Source organism: Lepidochelys kempii, chromosome 1 (genome assembly GCF_965140285.1).
Source record: "Lepidochelys kempii isolate rLepKem1 chromosome 1, rLepKem1.hap1, whole genome shotgun sequence".
Lineage (NCBI taxonomy): Eukaryota > Metazoa > Chordata > Testudines > Cheloniidae > Lepidochelys > Lepidochelys kempii.
This window is the reverse complement of record NC_136380.1, coordinates 187,804,924-187,825,219: the sequence shown is the minus strand read 5'-3', so window position 1 is coordinate 187,825,219 and position 20,296 is coordinate 187,804,924. Positions and strand designations below refer to the sequence as shown.

Below are 20,296 nucleotides of genomic sequence, written 5' to 3'. Positions count from 1 at the left end.
AGTTAATGGTATCTAGAATGGTATCAAAAGAATAAATGGACACAAATCTGACATCAGGAATCATAACATTCAAAAACTGGTAGAACGCTTCAACCTCTCTGGCCACTCAGTAAAAGATTTAAGGGTGGCAATTTTGCAGCAGAAAAGCTTCAAAAACACTCCAACAGGAAACTGCTGAGCTTGAATTAATATGCAAACTAGATACCCCACCCCACCCCCATTTTTGTGCACCACCAGGATACTGAAGTGCCAAGATCTCAAGAGAATACATGTCCACTCAGTATTGCATGTCCACTCACAAGCAGGAAGTACTGAAAATATATAGCTCTTGCGTTCAGGAGGGAAGAGATTTCCCACCTAAATCAAAACAATCTCATGAGAAGAAACCAGGAGAAGAAACTGGGGAATGCAGGAAAAGATGCAAGTTCAAGACATATCCTGAACTAAATTTCCATTTCCAATGCCCAGCAGGCTAGAATGCCTCAAATCAAGGTGATTTAAATCACCAAGTAGAAAGCCTCAAGTTAAAGAATTGATTTTAATCTACTTTTCCATTTGTACTTCAGTTATTTTCTAAAGAAAGAGGTATTCTCATTAAAGACATTAAATTGCGTTGATTTAAAACTAAATCGAGCCTTTAGCTGGATTCGGTACATCTTTTTGCTACCTAGCAAGGTGCACTATAACTTTATAAATTTATTTAAGCAATCATATAGCTTAATATTTTCAGATTCTTATTAATTGTACATTTTTAGCATGTTAGAAAATGGTGAATGATATATTGCGTATTTCATAAATAACTTACTCTTCGCTCATGATTTGTGTCAAGCTGCATTAGGATGGTAACTGGAATTTAATTAAACCCACAAAATAGCATATAAAAGTTATTGTTATTAAACAAAACAAGCCCTCAAACACAGTACATGACCTATTGTGCCATCTTTATAAAGCTCGACTCAAAAGACAGATGTTTTCCCCCCCAATTCTATCTTTATTTAGAAAAGCAGCCTTTAACTCAAAGTTTTTGATAGGAGGCTCATGGAGTCAGCATATTTATTTTTTATTTTAAATGTTTTAAAAGATTATAGTAAATTTAGGTCTTAATATATTTTGTATTAAAATTCAGTTTTCATTTTAAACAGATTTATAAAAACACATATCACAGAATCATAGAATATCAGGGTTGGAAGGGACCTCAGGAGATCATCTAGTCCAACCCCCTGCTCAAAGCAGGACCAATCCCCAATTTTTGCCCCAGATCCCTAAATGGCCCCCTCAAGGATTGAACTCACAATCCTGGGTTTAGCAGGCCAATGCTCAAACACTGAGCTATCCCTCCCCCCTTCAGCAAGAAAAATGTATTAATATTTAAAAAAACAAACTCATAAAAATCTGGTTTAAATTAAAAATATCAAATTTAAATCAGGTGTTGAGAGCTGCTAAGTGCACCCATAGGGAGATAAGGGACAGACTTAACATCTTTTAAGAGAGAGGGTATTTTAGCATGCTCGGGATACCGGTCAGGTTGTTTGCTTGAATATGTTGAGCTTGTATTAGTGGAAGGAATTATTTGCAAGCCTCTTGGACTGCTTTCAGTTCAAATATGTTTATGTGCATCCTGGACTCCCAAGGAGTCCACATTGTTGGGATAGGGCACCCATCTTGACAGGCATACAGCACAACTAAAGAAGCATGTGTGATTGAAGTTTTCTCAGGTGGAGGGGGAATGAAAAGGGCTCCCACATACATATGGTCTCTGTTCTCCTACCAAGTTAGAGGATCTCTCACCCTGGGAAGGAGGGAGACTAACATTTACATGTTTTCCCTAGTTGGTCCCAAACAGTCAGAAACGAGGCCTATAGGCCTACAATCTTGCAAAGGGCAACACATAAGTGCAGGATGCCATGTGACATAAGAGGATGAGGCATTAACAAACCAATGTTTATGAGCTCTGTTTGAGCTGAGTAGCAAGATTCTTTATGGATTGAAATGTGTCCTCAGGGAGTTATGCTTTGATGCTGAAAGAGTCCAAAGTTGCTCCAATAAACTACAATCTGTGTAAGAACTAAAACAAACTTTTCTGTGTTGACACAGAGTCCCAATGATACTAGTGAACAGGGATGAAGTTGTTCTTGATACTTCCTGATAAGATTTCTGTGTCAATAGACCAGGGGTCCCCAACACAGTGCCTGCTGGGGCATTTTTGTGCGCGCACAGGACATCCAGCCGCCGAAATGTGTTGCCGTTTCCCAGCAGCATTTTGGCGGCGACGCTTCTTGCCGCTGCCGCTTCTCGGCGGCAGCATTTCAGTGGCGGGGTGTCCGGCACCTGTCTTCTGGGAATAGCAAGAAAGGTTGGGGACCGCTGCAATAGACAATTGCCTAGGTAGGGAAAGACTGATGATCCGTAGCATCAAAAGTGCGCTGCTACAACTGACACTACCTTTGGTGCTGTTGCTCAGTCAGAGGGGAGCACCCTATATGTATAATGGTCCAGACCTACAATGAACCTTAGGAAACTCCCGTGAGAGGGGTAAGAAAATATTTTGAGTAAATCCCTTCCACTGATGTTGAGCGGGTACTGGCTCCATGTCTCCCTGGTGGAGGAGAAAGTTTACCTGTTGAATAAGTATCTTCTTGTGAGAGTGGCCCCGAAGAGGGATGGGGAAGGGGAATTCTATGACAGAACTGGAATGAATGAATGTCAAGAATCCATTTGTCTGTTACCATCCACCATGCATGGGAAAAGCAAATTAAGCAGCCACCAAAATGGGTATCACAGTTCTCAGATGAAGCAGGTGGCAACTGGGTTGGTTCTCAGCTCTCAAAGATTTCCATCAAAAGACTTCCTTAACAGGATGCTGTGATTGGAAGGAGATGGAGCATTATGCTTGGTCTTCTGGGTCCTGTTTTTAAATGTGACTGTTCATATCCCATCTTCCTCTGATGGTAAAGGGGTTGTGGTGCTGGCCTGTGGTTGTATGCTTGTGGTCCATGAAATTCTCTCTCCGGTGCTGGAGTACATGTCTCCAGGGAGCAAAAGGTTGCCCTTCAGTCCTTCATACAGCGTGATGTCTTGTCATGTTTTCACTGAATAGTTATCAAAGTTACCACCTGTCCTTCATTGTAGACTGAACTTCCCTGGGAAATCTCAACGAATGAAGCCAGGATTCTTGACACACAATGATAGCCATCGCCATTGATTGCGAGGCTGTGTCAGTTGAAAATACTGTGGCATGGAGAGAATGCAACCAACTTACCCTCCTCAATAAGAGCTTGAAAAAGTGCTCTACTCCCTGTGGGAGATTGTCGATTAATTGCTGCAATTCACCAAATTTACAAAGTCACATTTACAAATTAATGCCTAGTAATTAGCAATCCAGAACTGCAGGCTGGTTGAGATAAAGACCTGTCTCCCAAGGCATTCCCTGGCAGAGGAAGTAGAGTATGATTGATGTTACCTACTCCTTTCAGTGGTAGCTTGTAACAACTAAAGAATTTGGGACAGGACGTAGAAATAAAAACTCTGTGCCCTTGTCTGGTACAAAGTATCTTAATTAAACACACAAAATAGCATATAACATTTATTGTTATTAAACAAAACAAGCCCTTAAACACAGTACATGACCTCTTAGGAGTGGAGCACATTACTGGCATATGCCAGACAGCTTTGTCAGGCTCCAACATGGACTTCATTAATACCTTATTTGGCCCAACACTCTAAGATACCCAGGGGCTTGTGAGGTCTCTCTTCCAGCGGGACCTAGAGTGTGTCAGCAACCTCCTTAAGTCCTGAAACTGCCTGTAGTCATCAGGTGGAGAAGGCGAGGCTGGAACAACTGCCTCAACAGGAGCTGAAGATATTTCTGTTGAGACCAACAGTAAAGCTGGATCCAGCTCTTCTCCCTCCTCTTTCACGGGCTCCTGAGGAAGTTCAAGCTCCTCTCGGAGAGAAAGATGTTGTAACTTTCGATGGGCCCATACCGATTCAGTGTAGCATTTGTACGAATCCCATGGCCCCCAATAAGACCAAGAGGGGAATCAAATATCGGTGCAAAGGTACCTTGTCTTGTGAGATTTGAGAGTGCCGAGGAAATTCTGAATCTTCTGACTGGCTAACATTCTGTCTCTGAGGGTCCCTCAGTGACATCCAACTCCCCTGAGGAGGAAAAAGATAGATGCTCCTTCAAACAGCAGTGCTGTCAGAACCGTGGATGCTGACCTCCCACAGCTAGTGGACAGGATATGAATGAGCTTCTCCTTTCATACCATCCCTGGACTGATGGAGTCAGGATCAACTTAGTAAAGACTGCATCCAATAAAATGGGAAACTCAGGATTTGGAAGAATGATAATGCCCTCTGGGATCACATATCTGTCTCCACTTGCAGAGGGTTGAGGGACTGTTCTCCCTATGCATCGTCTGAGCTGGTGCAGATAGACCTGTCCATGCTGATGCCTCTTTGTTGGGACATGGCAGTGGATTTCTCTCTAGGTTTCTGAGAGTGTTTCCTACCTTCACGATGAGCCTGAGGAGGCCTTGGCTTTATTCCTGTCCACCTGTGTCAGAGGTCATAGTACTAGGAGGCAGGCTCCTAAGCAACTCTTCCCATTGTACGCGGGTTCTGCTGGCCGAGGTCAGACTGAGGCCTCATTGCATGATCCACCAGATGTTTTCTAAGTCTATACTCCTGTACATGGAGGATCCAGCTGGAAAAGATCAACTAATACTGGACTTCAAAGCTGTGGGACATTCTCCAAGGCAGCAGAAGCACTTCAGATAGTCATTGTTGATCAGGAAAGCCCTGATGCAGGAACTACCATTCCTTAAGCCTTAAGAAATTTGGGCATAATAGTCACTCTATATGAGGGAAAGTTGGGGAGGAACCCCTGAATCTTAACTAGCTAGATACCATAAAAGCCACCACTAAAAATGATCTAATAAGAAATATCTTTACAATATTTACAGGAAAAACACTGAAGAGGAACTTCGTGGACAGAGAAGGGTTTCATCTCAGGCCATGCAGTGGTAGAAAGGAACTGGGGAGGGCGCTGGTCAACATCACCCCTTATGAAATTGGTTAAAGCATGAGGAAAAGGCACAGGTGAGGACTAACAGACTCTGCTAGTAAAAATCTTCTGCCTCAGGCACACGGTGTGCCTCTGTGATCACACTGGAATACACATAGGTACCACCATTCGAAGGAAGATAGTTGGGCCCTATTGTGAATCTGAGGTACATCCTGTGGCCCAGATAGAGGTGATATGAAAGTACGTATCCTGCAAGTCAAGAGACATGAACCAGTCTTGAATGTGGAGAGATGGGATGATGGAGACAAGCATTACCATCCTCAACCTGAGATGCCATATGTATTTGTTGAGACTCCTTAGATATAGGATAGGACAAAGACCTCCTTTTTCCTTTGGGAAATACCAGGCATAGAAGCCCTTCCCTTGAATTCCTTTGGAACCTTCGCTACAGCTCCTAGATGAGGAAATGAGGCCACTTCTGATTTCAACAAGCTTTTGAGAGAAGGGTCCATGAAGAAGAATAGGGAAGATGGACAGTGGACCCTATGCAACAGATCCCACTCTAGGTCTGTACAGCTGTGTCTAGACATCAATAATTGGTCAAGATGCATCAATATGATCACACTGGTCAAAGACAGATGTTATCAAAGGAGTTCTGAAGAATTCAGAAGATTTGTAGTAACATTTAGATGAAGCTAAGAACTAGGGGATCACTCACCAAGATTCCATCTTGCTGCTACATGCAGTAAGAGGGAACTGTGGGAGGATCAAAAGCTCTCCACTCTTGATTTCCTCGCATGGGAGCATGAGATGACACAGGGCACATGCACAACCCCAGTGGATACTTAAAAATCTCTAGACTCATGTGTACGCACACCTACAGTGGAATCCACACCAATGTTCTCTCTAAACTTTTTTTCTACTGAGTGGGCTACAAACTCCACTAAGCACTACATTTTTGTCCTTGGGCAAGCTTTCTGCACCACCACTTTTTTTTTTTTAAAACACCGTGAGGGATGTGTACAGGTAGGGTTGGGGACGGAAAGCATGTGCAGGAGATGCTGTCCTAAAGTGTCCTCCCCAGTCTCTCACACAGGACCCTGTCACCAGAATTTTCTCCACAGCAGTTGTCTTAGGAGCCTGGCCAGGAGTCTGTGGCATCAGACCACACCTCCTCCAGCCCAGGGTTTCAGATCTCCCCCTGCCATTTGTTCTCACAAAGGGGTTTTGTTCTCACAAAGGGGTTCTGGCCACAGTTCACCTCTCAGCAGCAGCAATGGTCACATTCCTTGTACTGAACTGCCAGGTGGGCAAGTGGTGGGGGAGCGGGGTGTCCTCTGCTGACCTGATTAGCCATCGCAGAGCTCAGCCAGGTTGCTCACCTGGGATCCTGCACAAGGGACACCCCAACTGTGTCCCCGATACTAGAAGCACTTCCACCATCTTTTCCCCCCTCCTCCCATCAGTGAAAAGGCACAGCTGCATGCACTGTCACAGCGGGAGGGGGAACGAGCAGAGCAGGTTCTTACAGGACCACACCACACCCCTGCTGGGGCCCCAGAGAAGAAACATAGCAGCATGTTTTCTGACCTGTGCTGTATATACAAGATTGTTGCATGGCTGTGTAGCTTACAAGAAATGTTGATCCACATTGACACATACTCAAAAAGTAATAGTAACACATGCATCAACCTCCAGATAGGAATTTCAAAAGCAGAGTCCTTGCCTAACTTTTTGTACATTGGAGTCAATAGGAATTCTATCATTGACATTAATGTGAGTAAAGCTAGGCTAGCACTCGGTATTTCTGAAAATCCCACACTTCATCTCTGAATTAGTATCAATATTTATTGACCCAGAACATAAATGTTAGCTTTGTCTTTGTCTGTCAATGTGTGTCTTTTGGGTCAATAAATCTTGATGTTCAGTCCATCAGAGGAATAATGGAAAGCCTTCTCTTTTCAAAAGCACAACAGCCAACAAGATTTTTGCCTTTGTCCTGGCTTTCCCTGTCAGGAGTAGCTATTGAGTTCTTGCCACAGGGCAGAGACCACTGCTCTTGTGGTTACCATGGTCTTCCCTGTTCTACTGGCCTTTTTCCACATGCAAGAAGGCAGCCACTGGCGTCAGCAGCAACACCAGAATGTACACACAGTCCCCCAGGGTCTGGGGTCTCCAACTTCCAACCCATCTGAAAATTGTTTCTGGAAAAGAGTTTCCAATGCTAGCAACTATGTTCAATTCAATATCTACATATTCTAAGTAGAGCACTAGCCACAGCCATAGTTAATATTGTCAGAGTGTTTCCATTCTATGATTTTGCTTTCAGTAGTGTATAGCTTTCTAAACATTATCTTTCACAATGAACATTCTAGGCTCAGTCACTGCCCAAAGAGTGATCTTTTTTAAAAAGGAAAAACTGAAAAGAAATGCTATTCCACTTACAAAAGTGCCAAAACTGGGGGGGAGAGAAGATAAGGGATAAAGAGGGATAGAAAGTTGAAATTTGGCAGGTAAATAGTTTCTTCAGGAAGAAAGGTGTCCGTGTTCTTGTAAAAATAGTTTTTGATTTGGCTGAATTAAGAGTTCCATAATTTACTTGAGTTAGGAGTTCGGGCTTGTGAACTAGTTAAATACTGGAACTTGTTAAAAATATTTCAACACTCTAAATGATAGACGGCTACACTGTGCTTGCATGCATAGCTAATTAAAGATCATAGTATGAAAGTAGTAAACCATGCCTCATTCAACACACAAGGAGAGAAGGGGTTCATAAAATTTTCCATGTGACCTGGCACTGTAAACAGTTTTGTGCATGAGACATCTTTTTCAGCATCACAGAATGCAAACCTGATTTTGCTTCTGATATTTGATGCCACCTACCCATATACTCTAGGCAAATGCTAAAGATTAAAGACTAGACTGTGTAACCCCTACTCATAGTTTCAATGGAACTACTGATGGAGCAACGTGTTACTCAAGGTGAATATGGGTGACATAATTTGGCCCTAAAAAAAGAAAAAGGAAAGTCCATGCAAAAATACAATATATTAAGAGAAGTTAAGCATTCATGAGTCAGGAATGGCAAAGTTAAGGCTGCATATGCACAAGTTTCACAATTACAGCATATTTCTAGTGAACAGACCCTATTAACTTCTAATTATTTCTGAGATTGAGAATTTTAGACAAAATCAGGTAAATAGGTATTTCTTGAGTTGATGACAGCAAGCCCTTAAGGTTTATTCCAAACTCCGAATATTCCCATAAATAAATGAATGGAGCCAATTGTACATGGGTGCGCAATTCCCGTGAGACAGAATTGAGAAGAGAGATCTTTTCAATTTCTTATGTCTGTCAAAAATTAACGTCAGATATAATGAACATTTTTATATCCAATATACTTATTGATCTGCCAGTCAGCCATCTTACTCCAGTTCTGCATCGCTTTGTCCATTTTAAGATATGGAATAAGTTTAAAAGGAAGAGAGCTGGAAGCCAAGATACAGCAGCCATTAGAGGCATTTTTACAATGAGCATAGCGCAAATGCTTATTCTGAAGGAAATTTTTAGTGAAGCAAAAATATCTATATATGCAGTTTGTTTACTTCAACATTACTTGTGAAATTGTTTAGTGCCAGTAAGCCCAGAATGTAGCCAATAGAGTCTTAACATGACTCACCGACACAGCCCCCTTTAATATGAAGATGTAACCCTGGGTGGTTATGTGTCAACATATACTGGACGCTCGCTAGAACGCGGGATATGGGATCCATGCGCGGTACCGTGTTACAGTGGGGACCGCGTTAAAATGAACTGCAATTAAAGTAATTAAATTTGGGATCCATGGCCGTGACTGCGTTATATGCAAATTTGTGCTATATAGACACGGGTTCTAGCGAGGGTCCAGTGTACTCCACCTAGATGAGAGTAACTTTCACTATTCGCTTTTCTAACAAGTGCTGCTCAAACAACTCCATTTCTGGTTATTTGCAGTGTGCTCAGCTTCCTTCTGGAAAGTTGTGATCCTATTTGGGCAAAATTTGCTGTAGCGTACTATTCATAACCTACCAGTACTTAAATGAAACTATGTATCACAACAATATTAGGAAAATATAGTAATGCTGCCATTAGTGTGTATCTAATTGTGATAACACCACCACACGCAAGGTAAAAATAAGCAGCAAGTGCATTAACTGTTTTGTTCTGAAGAGGAAGCATCTCAGCAAACAATAGCAGCACAAACTATAACTACATCAGCTGCTTAAGAAACCTTGACAAATGACAACCTGAAGTCTGAGGGTCCTGTGAGGAGCCCTTAGGGGAAGACTGATCAGAGGTAGAGGACTGTGGTGCTGAACCCTCAGCTAGCTCTCGCTGTCTTTGTTGTTCAGCCTTCTTAAGCCTCAGTCGCTGCAGGCCCCTACGGAGTATAGCTAACTCAGGTGCCAAAAATTCTGACAGATAGGGAAAAAAAAGGTGTAAAAGAAAAAGGCATAGAACATATAAAAGATAAAAAGAACAAATGACTGAAGAGCAAGGCAACAGATACTACGAGGAATAAAAGCAAAGTATTTCTTTTATATGGCAGCTTATTAAAGTGCAATAATTAGAAGCATAAACAAAATATTTAAATTTGGGTCTTTCCCTTTCTAAATGTATGAATCACAGGACATATGAAGTTCAGTTTTCATGCTACATGCCCGCCTCCATACCCCCAACTATTTAAGCGATTAACTGAAGAAAATTTAAAAAAAAGAAATATACCCAGATAGATTTAAAATAAAACAAAAAACTTAAATTCATCTTTTTACATGTTCCTGGTATGCCTAACCAAATCAGTACTCTCGGTAAGCGGGAAAAGTTATGCAAACTTAATCCATGAGCTAAAACTTCAAAGACACTTACTTGAACGGTTTTATTTTAAAATGTCATTTAACCAAATAGTTATATAATCCCAAATGCCAAAAGGAAAAAAAAAAACCAACCACCTGAGAAGGGGATTATGGACAGAGGTGACAGATGTCCAAGCAGAAAGCAGCAATTTTTAACATTGTCAACTATTTTCTGGTAGGTTTCAGAGTAACAGCCGTGTTAGTCTGTATTCGCAAAAAGAAAAGGAGTACTTGTGGCACTTTAGCAATTAACCAATTTATTTGAGCATGAGCTTTCGTAAGCTACAGCTCACTTCATCGGATGCATACTGCTGTAGCTCACAAAAGCTCATGCTCAAATAAATTGGTTAGTCTCTAAGGTGCCACAAGTCCTCCTTTTCTATTTTCTGGTAGCCTTCAATTTACACACTCCCAAATATGAACCTTTAAAAAAAAATCTGGAAACACTGCTAACTAGGTCCATAAAGAGGTACCTCAAAAAGGATCACCAAGGTTTCCTGCTACTGGCCTCTTAGCAATAATCTCTCTTTAGATACCATTTTAAATACTTAACTATTCTCACCTTGCCCTCTTCCTACTATTTGTCAGCTACACACTTTTCCTTCAGGTACCAGTCCCATCTCTGATTCACTGGTACTTGCTGAAATCAATCATTACTACCAAGGAGTCTAAATTGTTTCTCTTCCTTCCCTTGCTCTATTCAGGTTTCCTCTGGTCCTGGGTTCCAGTGTCTCTTGTCTATCACCACTTCTGGATATTACAACCAACCAGTTGGTGCCTGATGATGAAATGTAACAGGAAGGAAAAAGGAAAATATATATCCTAAAGGACCCCAGCATGCAAAACAAATATGCCAGGAGGGGTTGTCAAATAACAGAAAACCTGGTATCTTGGGGAATCAAAGTTCCAAGTTTTTTAAATTATTTTTTTAATTATTTCTCAATTGTGGCTAAAATTGCAGTTTCCAGTATTTGCTTAAAGGATTCAGTTCCACTTAGCCCAGAAATCATGGTTATTTAAAAGTTATTAAAAAGTTACCCCTCACATTTTAAAAGAACCGATTTTTCTTGCCTATGAATTTTTGCTTTACTAAATCTTTTAATAGCAGTCAATCTTCAAGCAGAAGTTCACCTTGCCAGCAAGTGGAGTCAGAAAACAAAATAAATGCCAATGGCACATCCCCAGTTCAAAATAAGGTAGAACTTGCTTAAAATCGGGACAAACCTATGGATTCAATGTTTTCCCAATTAATTTGACCATCTAATACAAAGAAAATGTATCCAAAGACACACTCAATGTGTGCATGTCTCTCTGCCACTCAGTTTATGGAAATAAAGTCTGATTAACATTTTATATATGGGTTGTTGCATAAAACTGAGTAGCTTACAATTTATCACTAGTTTAAAATTAATATTAAAACCATAATAAAGAACATTTCCTAGTTTCCATTGAGTGAGACAGACAGAGCAAAAACCAAAACTAATATGTTCATTTTACATCCATATTAACAACTTTTTGTAAGTGACAGGGCAATAAAAATGATTTCCCTCTTAGAGAAACAGAAGATTAATTTCAATCTTACAGTTAAAGGTTTGTCTCACTACAGGAACTTTAACAATGATCCAAAAACACATTTGAGAGGTTTCAGCTGTACTTCTCTAAACAGAATATAAACAATTTTCAGATGAAGTGGCTAATGTGACAAAGATCCCATGCAGTATTATTTTTGTGCTGGCTATTGTCTGTATAGATTGTTTTTCAAAATGTAAAAGGGCAAGAGTATTTCTGAAATAGGAAGTCAGGCATTCATTGTATGATATACTTTGAGGACAACATAGTATGCAAAGGATTTAAATATGTATTATGATTCAAATAAACAGTAATAAAATGTTTGGGTTTCAAAAGGGAGGTTATTTCAGGTGCCTGAAAGAAATGTAGCAAATTATAAAACAGAACAGTGCAAGTTATTTGCTTAGTAGTCCATTCTCCTGTTCCTTCATGAATCATGCTCTATTTCTATGAAAGTCACCCTGGTCCAAAAGATGGTGACTGCACTCAGTTTCTTAACACTCACTAAAACTTTTCTGTCCCCTCCAAATGAACATCCACCATTGCCCTCTCCAAACTGATGGCTGGATCATCTTTGGCTTTTCCTCTCAAGGTTTCCAACCCTCCCCACCCAATCATCTCTTCTCTTTAGGTTTTGCAACCTTCTTCTGTTTGCCTTTCCTCCTCTTCACCATTATATTCAAAATACTGCTATTACAGTCCTCTCTTTTTCCTCTCCTGTCACTCACACCACTGCATGGCCTACCACCCTGTCTCTTAAATTCTCCATCCCTTCAAGATCCAACAGTCCTTCTACTTTTCTTTCTCACTCTCCATATCCCCCTCTCATTCCTCCTGCCTTACTGCTACCACTTCCTCCTTCTCAACTTTATGCCTTCTCTGTAGTTGCCTCTTGCTCCTGGAACACCCTTCTGAACTCAATCTGCCAAAAGCTCTCTTCTTCCTTCAAACGTCTCCTTAAAACCAAGTTCTCCTAGGAATCTTTCCTGTCTTCTCTTCACCAATAAGTTTCTCATTCACTTTCCTTCATTATTTTTCTGTGTCTGGCCTATTTTAAACCGTAAGTTCCTTCGAGCAAGGAATGTATCTTTTCTATGTTTGTGGAATAACTCTAAAGGCATGGTGTTCTACAAGTGATCTGTAATAGATTAAAAAATATATACAAATAGAGTTTGGTTTTAAATTCTGATGATTATGGGACTATTCTGGGTTATTTTTTTAAAAAGCAATCTTTCAGTATTTAACACCATACAGTCAAATGTTCTTTATTTCAAAAAGTCACTTTCTGCGTGAGCAGATACAGCTGTAGATACTAGCCACAGAATCATAGGACTTGAAGGGACCATCTAGTCTAGTCCCCTGCACTCATGGCAGGACTAAATATGCAGACCATTCCTGACAGGTGTTTGTCTAACCTGCTATTAAAAATCTCCAATGATGGAGATTCCACAACCTCCCTAGGCAATTTATTCTAGTGCTTAACCACCCTGACAATTAGGAAGTTTTTCCTAATGTCCAATCTAAACCACCCTTGCTGTAATTTAAGCCCATTGCTTCTTGTCCTATCCTCAAAGGTTAAGGAGAACAATTTTTCTCCCTCCTCTTTGTAACAACATCTCTCTATGTGCAACTTTACCATCTCAGTGAATCATGTTATTCCTGACCAGTAAGTTACTACTGTAATCACTCCTGCAGGAGAGATTCTGGTTATTCAAAAAGTGGTATTTTTTCCATACTCATAACTGAACTAACATCTGAACATATCATTCAGGAGCAGTGTAAGAGTAAAAGTATCTGGATAAGACTTAAAACTGAAATCCTAACCAGTTGTGGTCAAAGACCTCAAACATAATTACAGCAAGTTTAAAATCTCCATTGCCCTCAAGACACATGATCTTTCAAACCTGATGTGAAGCAAACTGCCATTAATTTTTTTGGTGAAGGTTGCTTAGTTCCCTGTTTGATAGGAATCTGCCAATGGAAGTGGTGCAGAGAGAGAGAGCACACCATCAGAAGGGGGATGTACTGGGAAATAATGGTATCAGTTGGACTCCACATGCTGGCATGAGAAACTTTCACCCAAAGTTTCAGACTTACTCAGAGAAATACAGAAGGAAAAATTCATTTGTGAGAGTGCATTCTGTAGGAGAGATGTCAGAAAAGTGCTGGTACAGAACTACATAAGATTCTCTATAACAGTTGTCATTATGCAACTCACAGCATTTAATAAAGTAGCCTGCAGCAGTTCTCTTTAACACAGTAGGTGCAGCCACGGGGACAACAGGCCCCAGTAAACAGTGACATATAATGAACAAAGCAAAATGACAGTCAGATCAATACTGGGATTGGCCATCTCTCTATCACACATGAGGGTGGCTGAAATCTGCAGCATTTTATGTATAACGGAGCCCTTGAGCTTTTGACAATTTGTGAATATAAACCTTGGTTGGTATAGTATCAGCATCAATATGCTGTGTGCAAAAGCTATAGGTAACTGAAAGCCCCTGATATTCAGTAAAATGGGTTCCTGACTTTCTCATTTATTAGGAGAGATGAACCACACTTCAGTTGGAATGAGTAAAATTGTTGCTGTTTACTTTCTCTATTAGGGAAAATTAACTGGGATACCAGACGAATATTGGTATATTTGAAAGTTTTGGGGTTTTTTTAAATTACCTTTAATAAACATCCATTTATATCTTTAACTTCTCTTTCTTCCATGTTTTTAAGCAGCAGTACTGTCCTGCCCCTTTCTGATAATGTCCCAGAGGGTCTGACTGCAGCAGCCATAGCACAGTGAATGGCACTCTCTCTTTCCTCTTATGGCTGCTTCTCAAAGAAGATTGGGAGATGGGGAAAAATCTCATCTCTCCCTCATCCCAGCACATCCACTCAGGGCCTGGGAGAGTTGGAACCACTCATCTCCTCCAAGGACAGCAACTCACAATGCCTGCAATAAGTATCAGAAGAGAGAGGGTGGACCTTACACAGTACTGCCTCCCCCAAATTTTCAAAGATCACAAGTCAAGCCTCAAAAAACCCATGAGATTTTTAAAAAATAATAATTGGGGGGCAGGGATTATTTTCCTTCTAGTTTCTCAACCTTTTGGGTGCACTCAGGTCTCATCTTCAAGCTTCTCTCTATAGCCATAAGGACTATAAACTTACGTTTTTTAAAAAAACTGAAAGCTGAGACTCATGTAAACACATGACTCTAGAAGCTGGGGCTCTAGGAAACGCACCAGTTATTGTGATATCTGTGAGAAAATTGTGGTAGTTGGCAACACCTCTTGCAGGTGGTATTCCTGGCCTTCTGCTATGCACCCACAGGGATCCAGGACAAAAAGTGCCTCTTCTGCGTATTGGTGCAGAGGGCTGTGACTCAGCCTTGTAGCTCTCTCCCACAAAGAGATCACTGATATTAACAACTAGGCTAAATTCTCCTTTCATTTACACTAATGTAAATGTAAATCTCCATTTAAGACAAGGAGCTACTTCAGTTACAATATTAGAAGTGAAAATAGAACTTAGATTATTAAATGGGACAGAATACACTACAAGGTGAGCCCTGTCCATCCAGATACTTTCAACAGGCAAAACAACTCTGCCGTAGTTGATTCTGTCATAGCTTCTATACGTCCTGGGTGTATATACTGGCTGAAAGGGACACATCATTCCAGATTTCCATTGATGAGCAAAAGATGACAGATTTTGCTATTCATTGTGTTGGAGCTACTGCAGCCAAATCTCAGCAGGAGGGGTAGGGTATCTACTTGTATGCCACGAAGAAGACAGTTAAACAATACAAAATATAGGGCTTTTTTGTTTTAAAAAAAAGTATAATTAATTTTTAAAAACAAGATTAGTAATTCTACTTGAGATTCTCTTTGTGAAAGTACATTTCTTTATAGCCACACTTATATAGTGTCAAGTAACAGAAATATCTAATCCACATTCATGACATGCATGACCTCAACAAGACTATAAATCAATTACCAAAAATGTGTCAAAAACAAAATTGTAGTTTGTTATTTAAGTAATTTGATAAACCATGGCATATTGAATCGATTTCTCCTCACCAGACTGATGGAGTGTAGGATGTGCAGATGCCTCCAAAGATGGTCTTTGTTCATTGTCAGGAGAGGATAGTAAGGATGGGGAAGGGGGGGTTTCTATTGAGGAAGATGTTGAGGGAGCTTGTGCTGACATTGTAGAGGATGAAGAGGATGGAAGCTGTTCAGGACCATCCACTTCCATTGCAGTCTCTGATTCAGCACTTGGTGGTACGTTGCTAATAATGGAGGCATCTGGTCGACTGGTTCCACCTTTGGGGAAAAAAATAGCAAATGCACGTTTACAGAAGGACTCTTTTGTATGATCATTTAATATTTTGCAAACATAAAATGTTCTGTACTGTACAATATACTAAAACTACAGTTTGTGCCCCAGAAAGCTTCCAATCAAAGAGATCTTGTACATCCAACCCCCTCTTTCATGTAAAAAAAAAATCCTTGTATTATCAATAATTCTGTTTATCCTTACTAAAATAAGTTATCACCTCTAGACCGAGATCTTCCTCGTCCTCGGTTGCTCTGCGCAACTTCACTAGCTTCTTCAAACCATCTTGATAGCATGTCTGACATCCTCTGCATCAGAGAGACGTTAGGACTTTGCTCCCCTGTAAAAATAAAGATATTGAAATTTTTTCTGCAATTTTGTAAAGAATCAAGAGACGCTTTTCTTTTTCCATATAAAAACACAGTACTGAAGTTATACAAATTGGTATCCTCAGAGTGAAAGCACTTTTTCAGAGTAAGACTAAGTTATTCTAACTCGTATTGCAATTTGAACAGGGAAATAAACTAAAAAAAACCTCAACTTTCATTCTGCTTCACAATTAAATTGGAATTTCCCTATATCTGACTTTCTCTAACTGAGTTCCACTGTATTCAGTTTGAACACTTGTTATAAAAGTTAATAGGTCAGCTGTTTCATATTCCCACAATTATTAATATTTTATTTATTATTAAACAGGACATTTTTACTAGATAATACCTTAAAAGCAGGAAAAGTGATTTACTGATTATTCTGCTATTTAATGTAAGTGACAGAAGGGAATTCAAATTTCCACAGATTTCACTTGTTGCCCAGCTGACATATATCTAGTTAGAAGATATTCTGTACCTTCTAACTAGATATATGTATTCTTGCTGTATTCAAGAACACAGTTAAACATATTATTTGTATTACAATATTGCCTAGAAGCCCTAGTCATGCACCAGAACCCCATTGTACTAGATGCTATACACACAGAACAAAGACACAGATTGTTAACCCCTTGGAGTGGAGACTAAGCATAAGACAAAATACAACAGATGGATAGATAAGCAGGGGGATTACAGGGAAACAATGAGACAATATATTGGTCAGCATGATAGGCAGTGTTTTCAGCAAACTTGCAATTCAACCCTTGTAAAAAAAATTGTACGAACCATGACAAAGGAGAGTTTTGATGAAGGATTTGAAAGTGGATAATGAAGTAGCTTTGCCAATGTTTACAGGAAGTGCCTTTCAACTGTGGCAAGCAGCATGGGAGAAAGCATGAGGGTGTTTGTTTGAAAATTTAACAAGTGGGCAGTGGAAGCTGGCATCATTAGCCAATCCGAGGTGAATATTGACAGCTTGATAGCAAAATAGACAATAGGTAGGATGGGGATCGACTGATGGCCCCTGAAAGTGAAGAAAAGTAGCTTATGTTTGATGTGATAGAGAAGGGGGAGCAGTGAAAGGATTCAAAGAGAGAGGTGACATGGTCAAAGTGACAGACTAGGAAAATGACCTTTGCAGCAGCATTCTTGATGGATATGAGTGGGGCAAAACTGCATTTGTCACAGCTAGAGTAAAGGATGTTGCAGTAACCAAGATGCACGACGAGAGCTTGCATGAGAGTTTTAGCTGTGTCGATGGACAGGAAAGACTGTAATTTTAGATATGTTATACAGAAACAAACAGCAAAATTTAGATATAACCTGGATGTAAGGACCCAGAGAGAGGTCCGAGTTAAAAATAATACCCAAGTTATAGGCCTGAATGACCAGCAGGGTGATGATGTTGTCCACAGTGTTTGAGAAAGAAGAGGGAGATTAGGAGTTCTTTTGCAGATTGAGCTTGTTGCTAAACATCCACAAGAATAAGTCAGAAACACAGGCCAAGATTTTAGTTTGGACAGAAGGAGACAGGTCTGCAGGAGAGAGGTAGATCTTTGTTGTCAACATAGAGATGGTAGTTGAATTTGTGTTTGCAAATGAAATTACCCAGAGATAAGGGGTAGAGGGAGAAGAGAAGGGAACCAATGACAGAACCCTGTGGAAGCCCTGAAGAAAGATCAAGGGCAGAAAAGGAGGATTGTTCAAAAGACACAGTGAAGGAGTGCTTATAGAGGTAGGAGGAGAACCAGGAGAGGACAGTGTCACAGAACCTAAGACAGACATGATTCCAAGAAGAGCATGGTCAGCTGTACCAAAAGTGGCTGACAAGTTAAGGAGGGTAAGTATGGAGAACTGGTCCTGAACTGTAGCTATGAAGGAGTAATTTTTTTTGGCAAGAGTGGTTTCAGTGGAATGCAAGGGACAGAAGTTGGATTGAAGAGGAACTCCAGACAGCAATTGTAAACAGTGCATTCAATGAACTTAGAGATGAAAGGTGACTGGGTGACAGTTGGAGAGGCAAGTGGGCTCAAGGTTTGGTTTTGTAAAATAGGAGAGATTAAAGCATTTTTGTATTGGGAGAAGGAAAAGCCAGAAGAGAGCAAGAAGTTAAGGAGAAGAGTAAGGTAGGGCATGAGCACAAGGAAGATCAGGAGATGGGATGGATTGCACCAGAACAACTGGAGGGATTAGAGGAGGAGGGTAGATAAGGAAGGCGATGGATATAAGGTGGAAGGATGAGGTAAACAAACAGATAATTTAGCACAACAGAAGTCTCAGCTCACCCACTTGCCTAACTAATACAATGTACCTTCTGTCCCCAGCACATCAGCCACTATTTAGCTGTATCAGATGAGAATCAAGGTGCTGAAGTTGCAGTCTTAGCGAAAGAGTAGGATCTTGGAACTAGGCATAGCTCATATGGGGGCTGAGTGAAATGGAGAGAAGAAAGGAAACCTATGGAGGAGCAATGGAAGAAATATTCAGACAACTTGGGTGACAGACAACCTCGGTGACAGGAAAAATGAGGTGGGTGGGGTTGTAGTCCTTGAATTTGATACACTTGCATGTATCCCAGAATTTGGCAGTACTGCAGTCAGCCATTTTGTATGTTCAACCATTGCCACTGGAAACCCAAACATCACATAGCAAGGAAAATCTTAGGCCCTGAGAGGCAAGGTCAGAGATTAAGGTTTCATGAAAATAAAAGGAATGTGTTGACAGATGATCTTGGTTTTAGGCCCCTCTGATGTAAGTTTTATTCTTGTTATGATTAGAAATGCTTTGCTAATAATGAGAATAATGAATTGTCATTGGCTATTGCTAGGAAAATTGTTAGCCTATCAGGGGCTATTATGAGTTACAGAGGAACCTCAGAGTTACGGACACTTTAGGAATGGAGATTATTTGTAACTCTGAAATATTCGTAACTCTGAACAAAACGTTATGGTTATTCTTTCAAGTGTGCAATTGAACATTGACTTAATACAGCTTTGAAACTTTACTATGCAGAAGAAAAATGCTGCTTTGAACCACCTTAATTTAAATGAAACAAGCACAGAAACAGTTTCCTTACGTTGTTAAAACTTTTGCTTTTTTAAACTTTTCCTTTATTTTTCAGTAGTTTACATTTAACACAGTACTATACTGTACAGTATTTGCTTTCTTTTGGTCTCTGCTGCCTGACTGCGTACTTCTGGTTCTAAATGAGGTGTGTGATTGACCAGTCAGTTCATAACTCTGTGGTTCTACTGTATGTGCTTTGTTTGGAGAAAATGTATAAAAAGTTTCGTTAGAAAGTGTGCTTGGGAGCAGTCCAAGCAAGTTTTCTTTAGGCAAGGTTCTGACATCTAAAATTCCCCATCAGCTGGATAAAAACTGGAACCTGGACACCCCTAGTTGTTGATCCCTTGAAACCATCTTAACTTGGGTAAATATAAAGGTTTAAGATGCTCTAAAACCTACCGTGACAGCATGTGTGTGCGCGCACACATGCTTAAAATCTAATTAAAAATAGTTTGTATCAATTATATCTAGGGCTCTACCAAATTCACAGCCATGATAAATGCGTCACGGACCATGAAATCTGGTCTCCCCTCCCCCCTGGTGAAAACTGGTCTTTTGTGGGCTTTTTACCCTATACTATACAAATTTCATGGGGAAGACCAATGTTTCTCAAATTGGGGGTCCTGCCCAAAAGGGAGTTGCAGGGCGAGTTACAAGGTTATTTTAGGGGAGGTCATGGTATTGCCACCCTTACTTCTGCGCTGCCTTCAGAGCTAGGTGACCGGGGAGAGGCGGCAGCTGTTGGCCTGAAGGCGGCACCCCACCAGCAGTAGTGCAGAAATAAGGGTGTCAATACTATACCATGACACCTTTACATCTGCACTGCTGCCTTCAGAGATGGGCGGCCAGAGAGTGGCAGCTGCTGACGGCCCAGCTCTGCAAGCAGGGAAGCAGATGTAAGGGTGGCAATACCATACCATGCCATCCTTTCTTCTGTGCTGCTGCTGCTGGTGGTAGCGGCTCTGCCTTCACAGCTGGACTCCTGGCCAGGACCCGCCGCTCTCCAGCTGCCAGGGTCTGAAGACAGCACTGTT

The 20,296-nt window shown here is 40.7% G+C and overlaps 1 protein-coding gene across 7 annotated transcripts in view; it reads right to left on the bottom strand.

Annotated features, from left to right (window-relative positions):
* The window catches only part of LOC140895389 (DDB1- and CUL4-associated factor 6), a 247,164-nt gene that overhangs the window by 61,802 nt on the left and 165,066 nt on the right, over positions 1-20,296 (bottom strand). For 4 of the 7 annotated variants that reach the window (XM_073304939.1, XM_073304998.2, XM_073304966.2 and 1 more), the window contains 3 exons: positions 16,049-16,168; positions 15,570-15,815; positions 9,316-9,483 (listed from right to left, as the gene is read on the bottom strand). In XM_073304939.1, coding sequence (XP_073161040.1) covers positions 9,316-9,483; positions 15,570-15,815; positions 16,049-16,168 — 534 coding nt within the window. The remainder of the gene's footprint in view (positions 1-9,315; positions 9,484-15,569; positions 15,816-16,048; positions 16,169-20,296) is intronic. The other 3 variants (XM_073304947.1, XM_073304957.1, XM_073304989.2) reach the window with 1 other exon arrangement.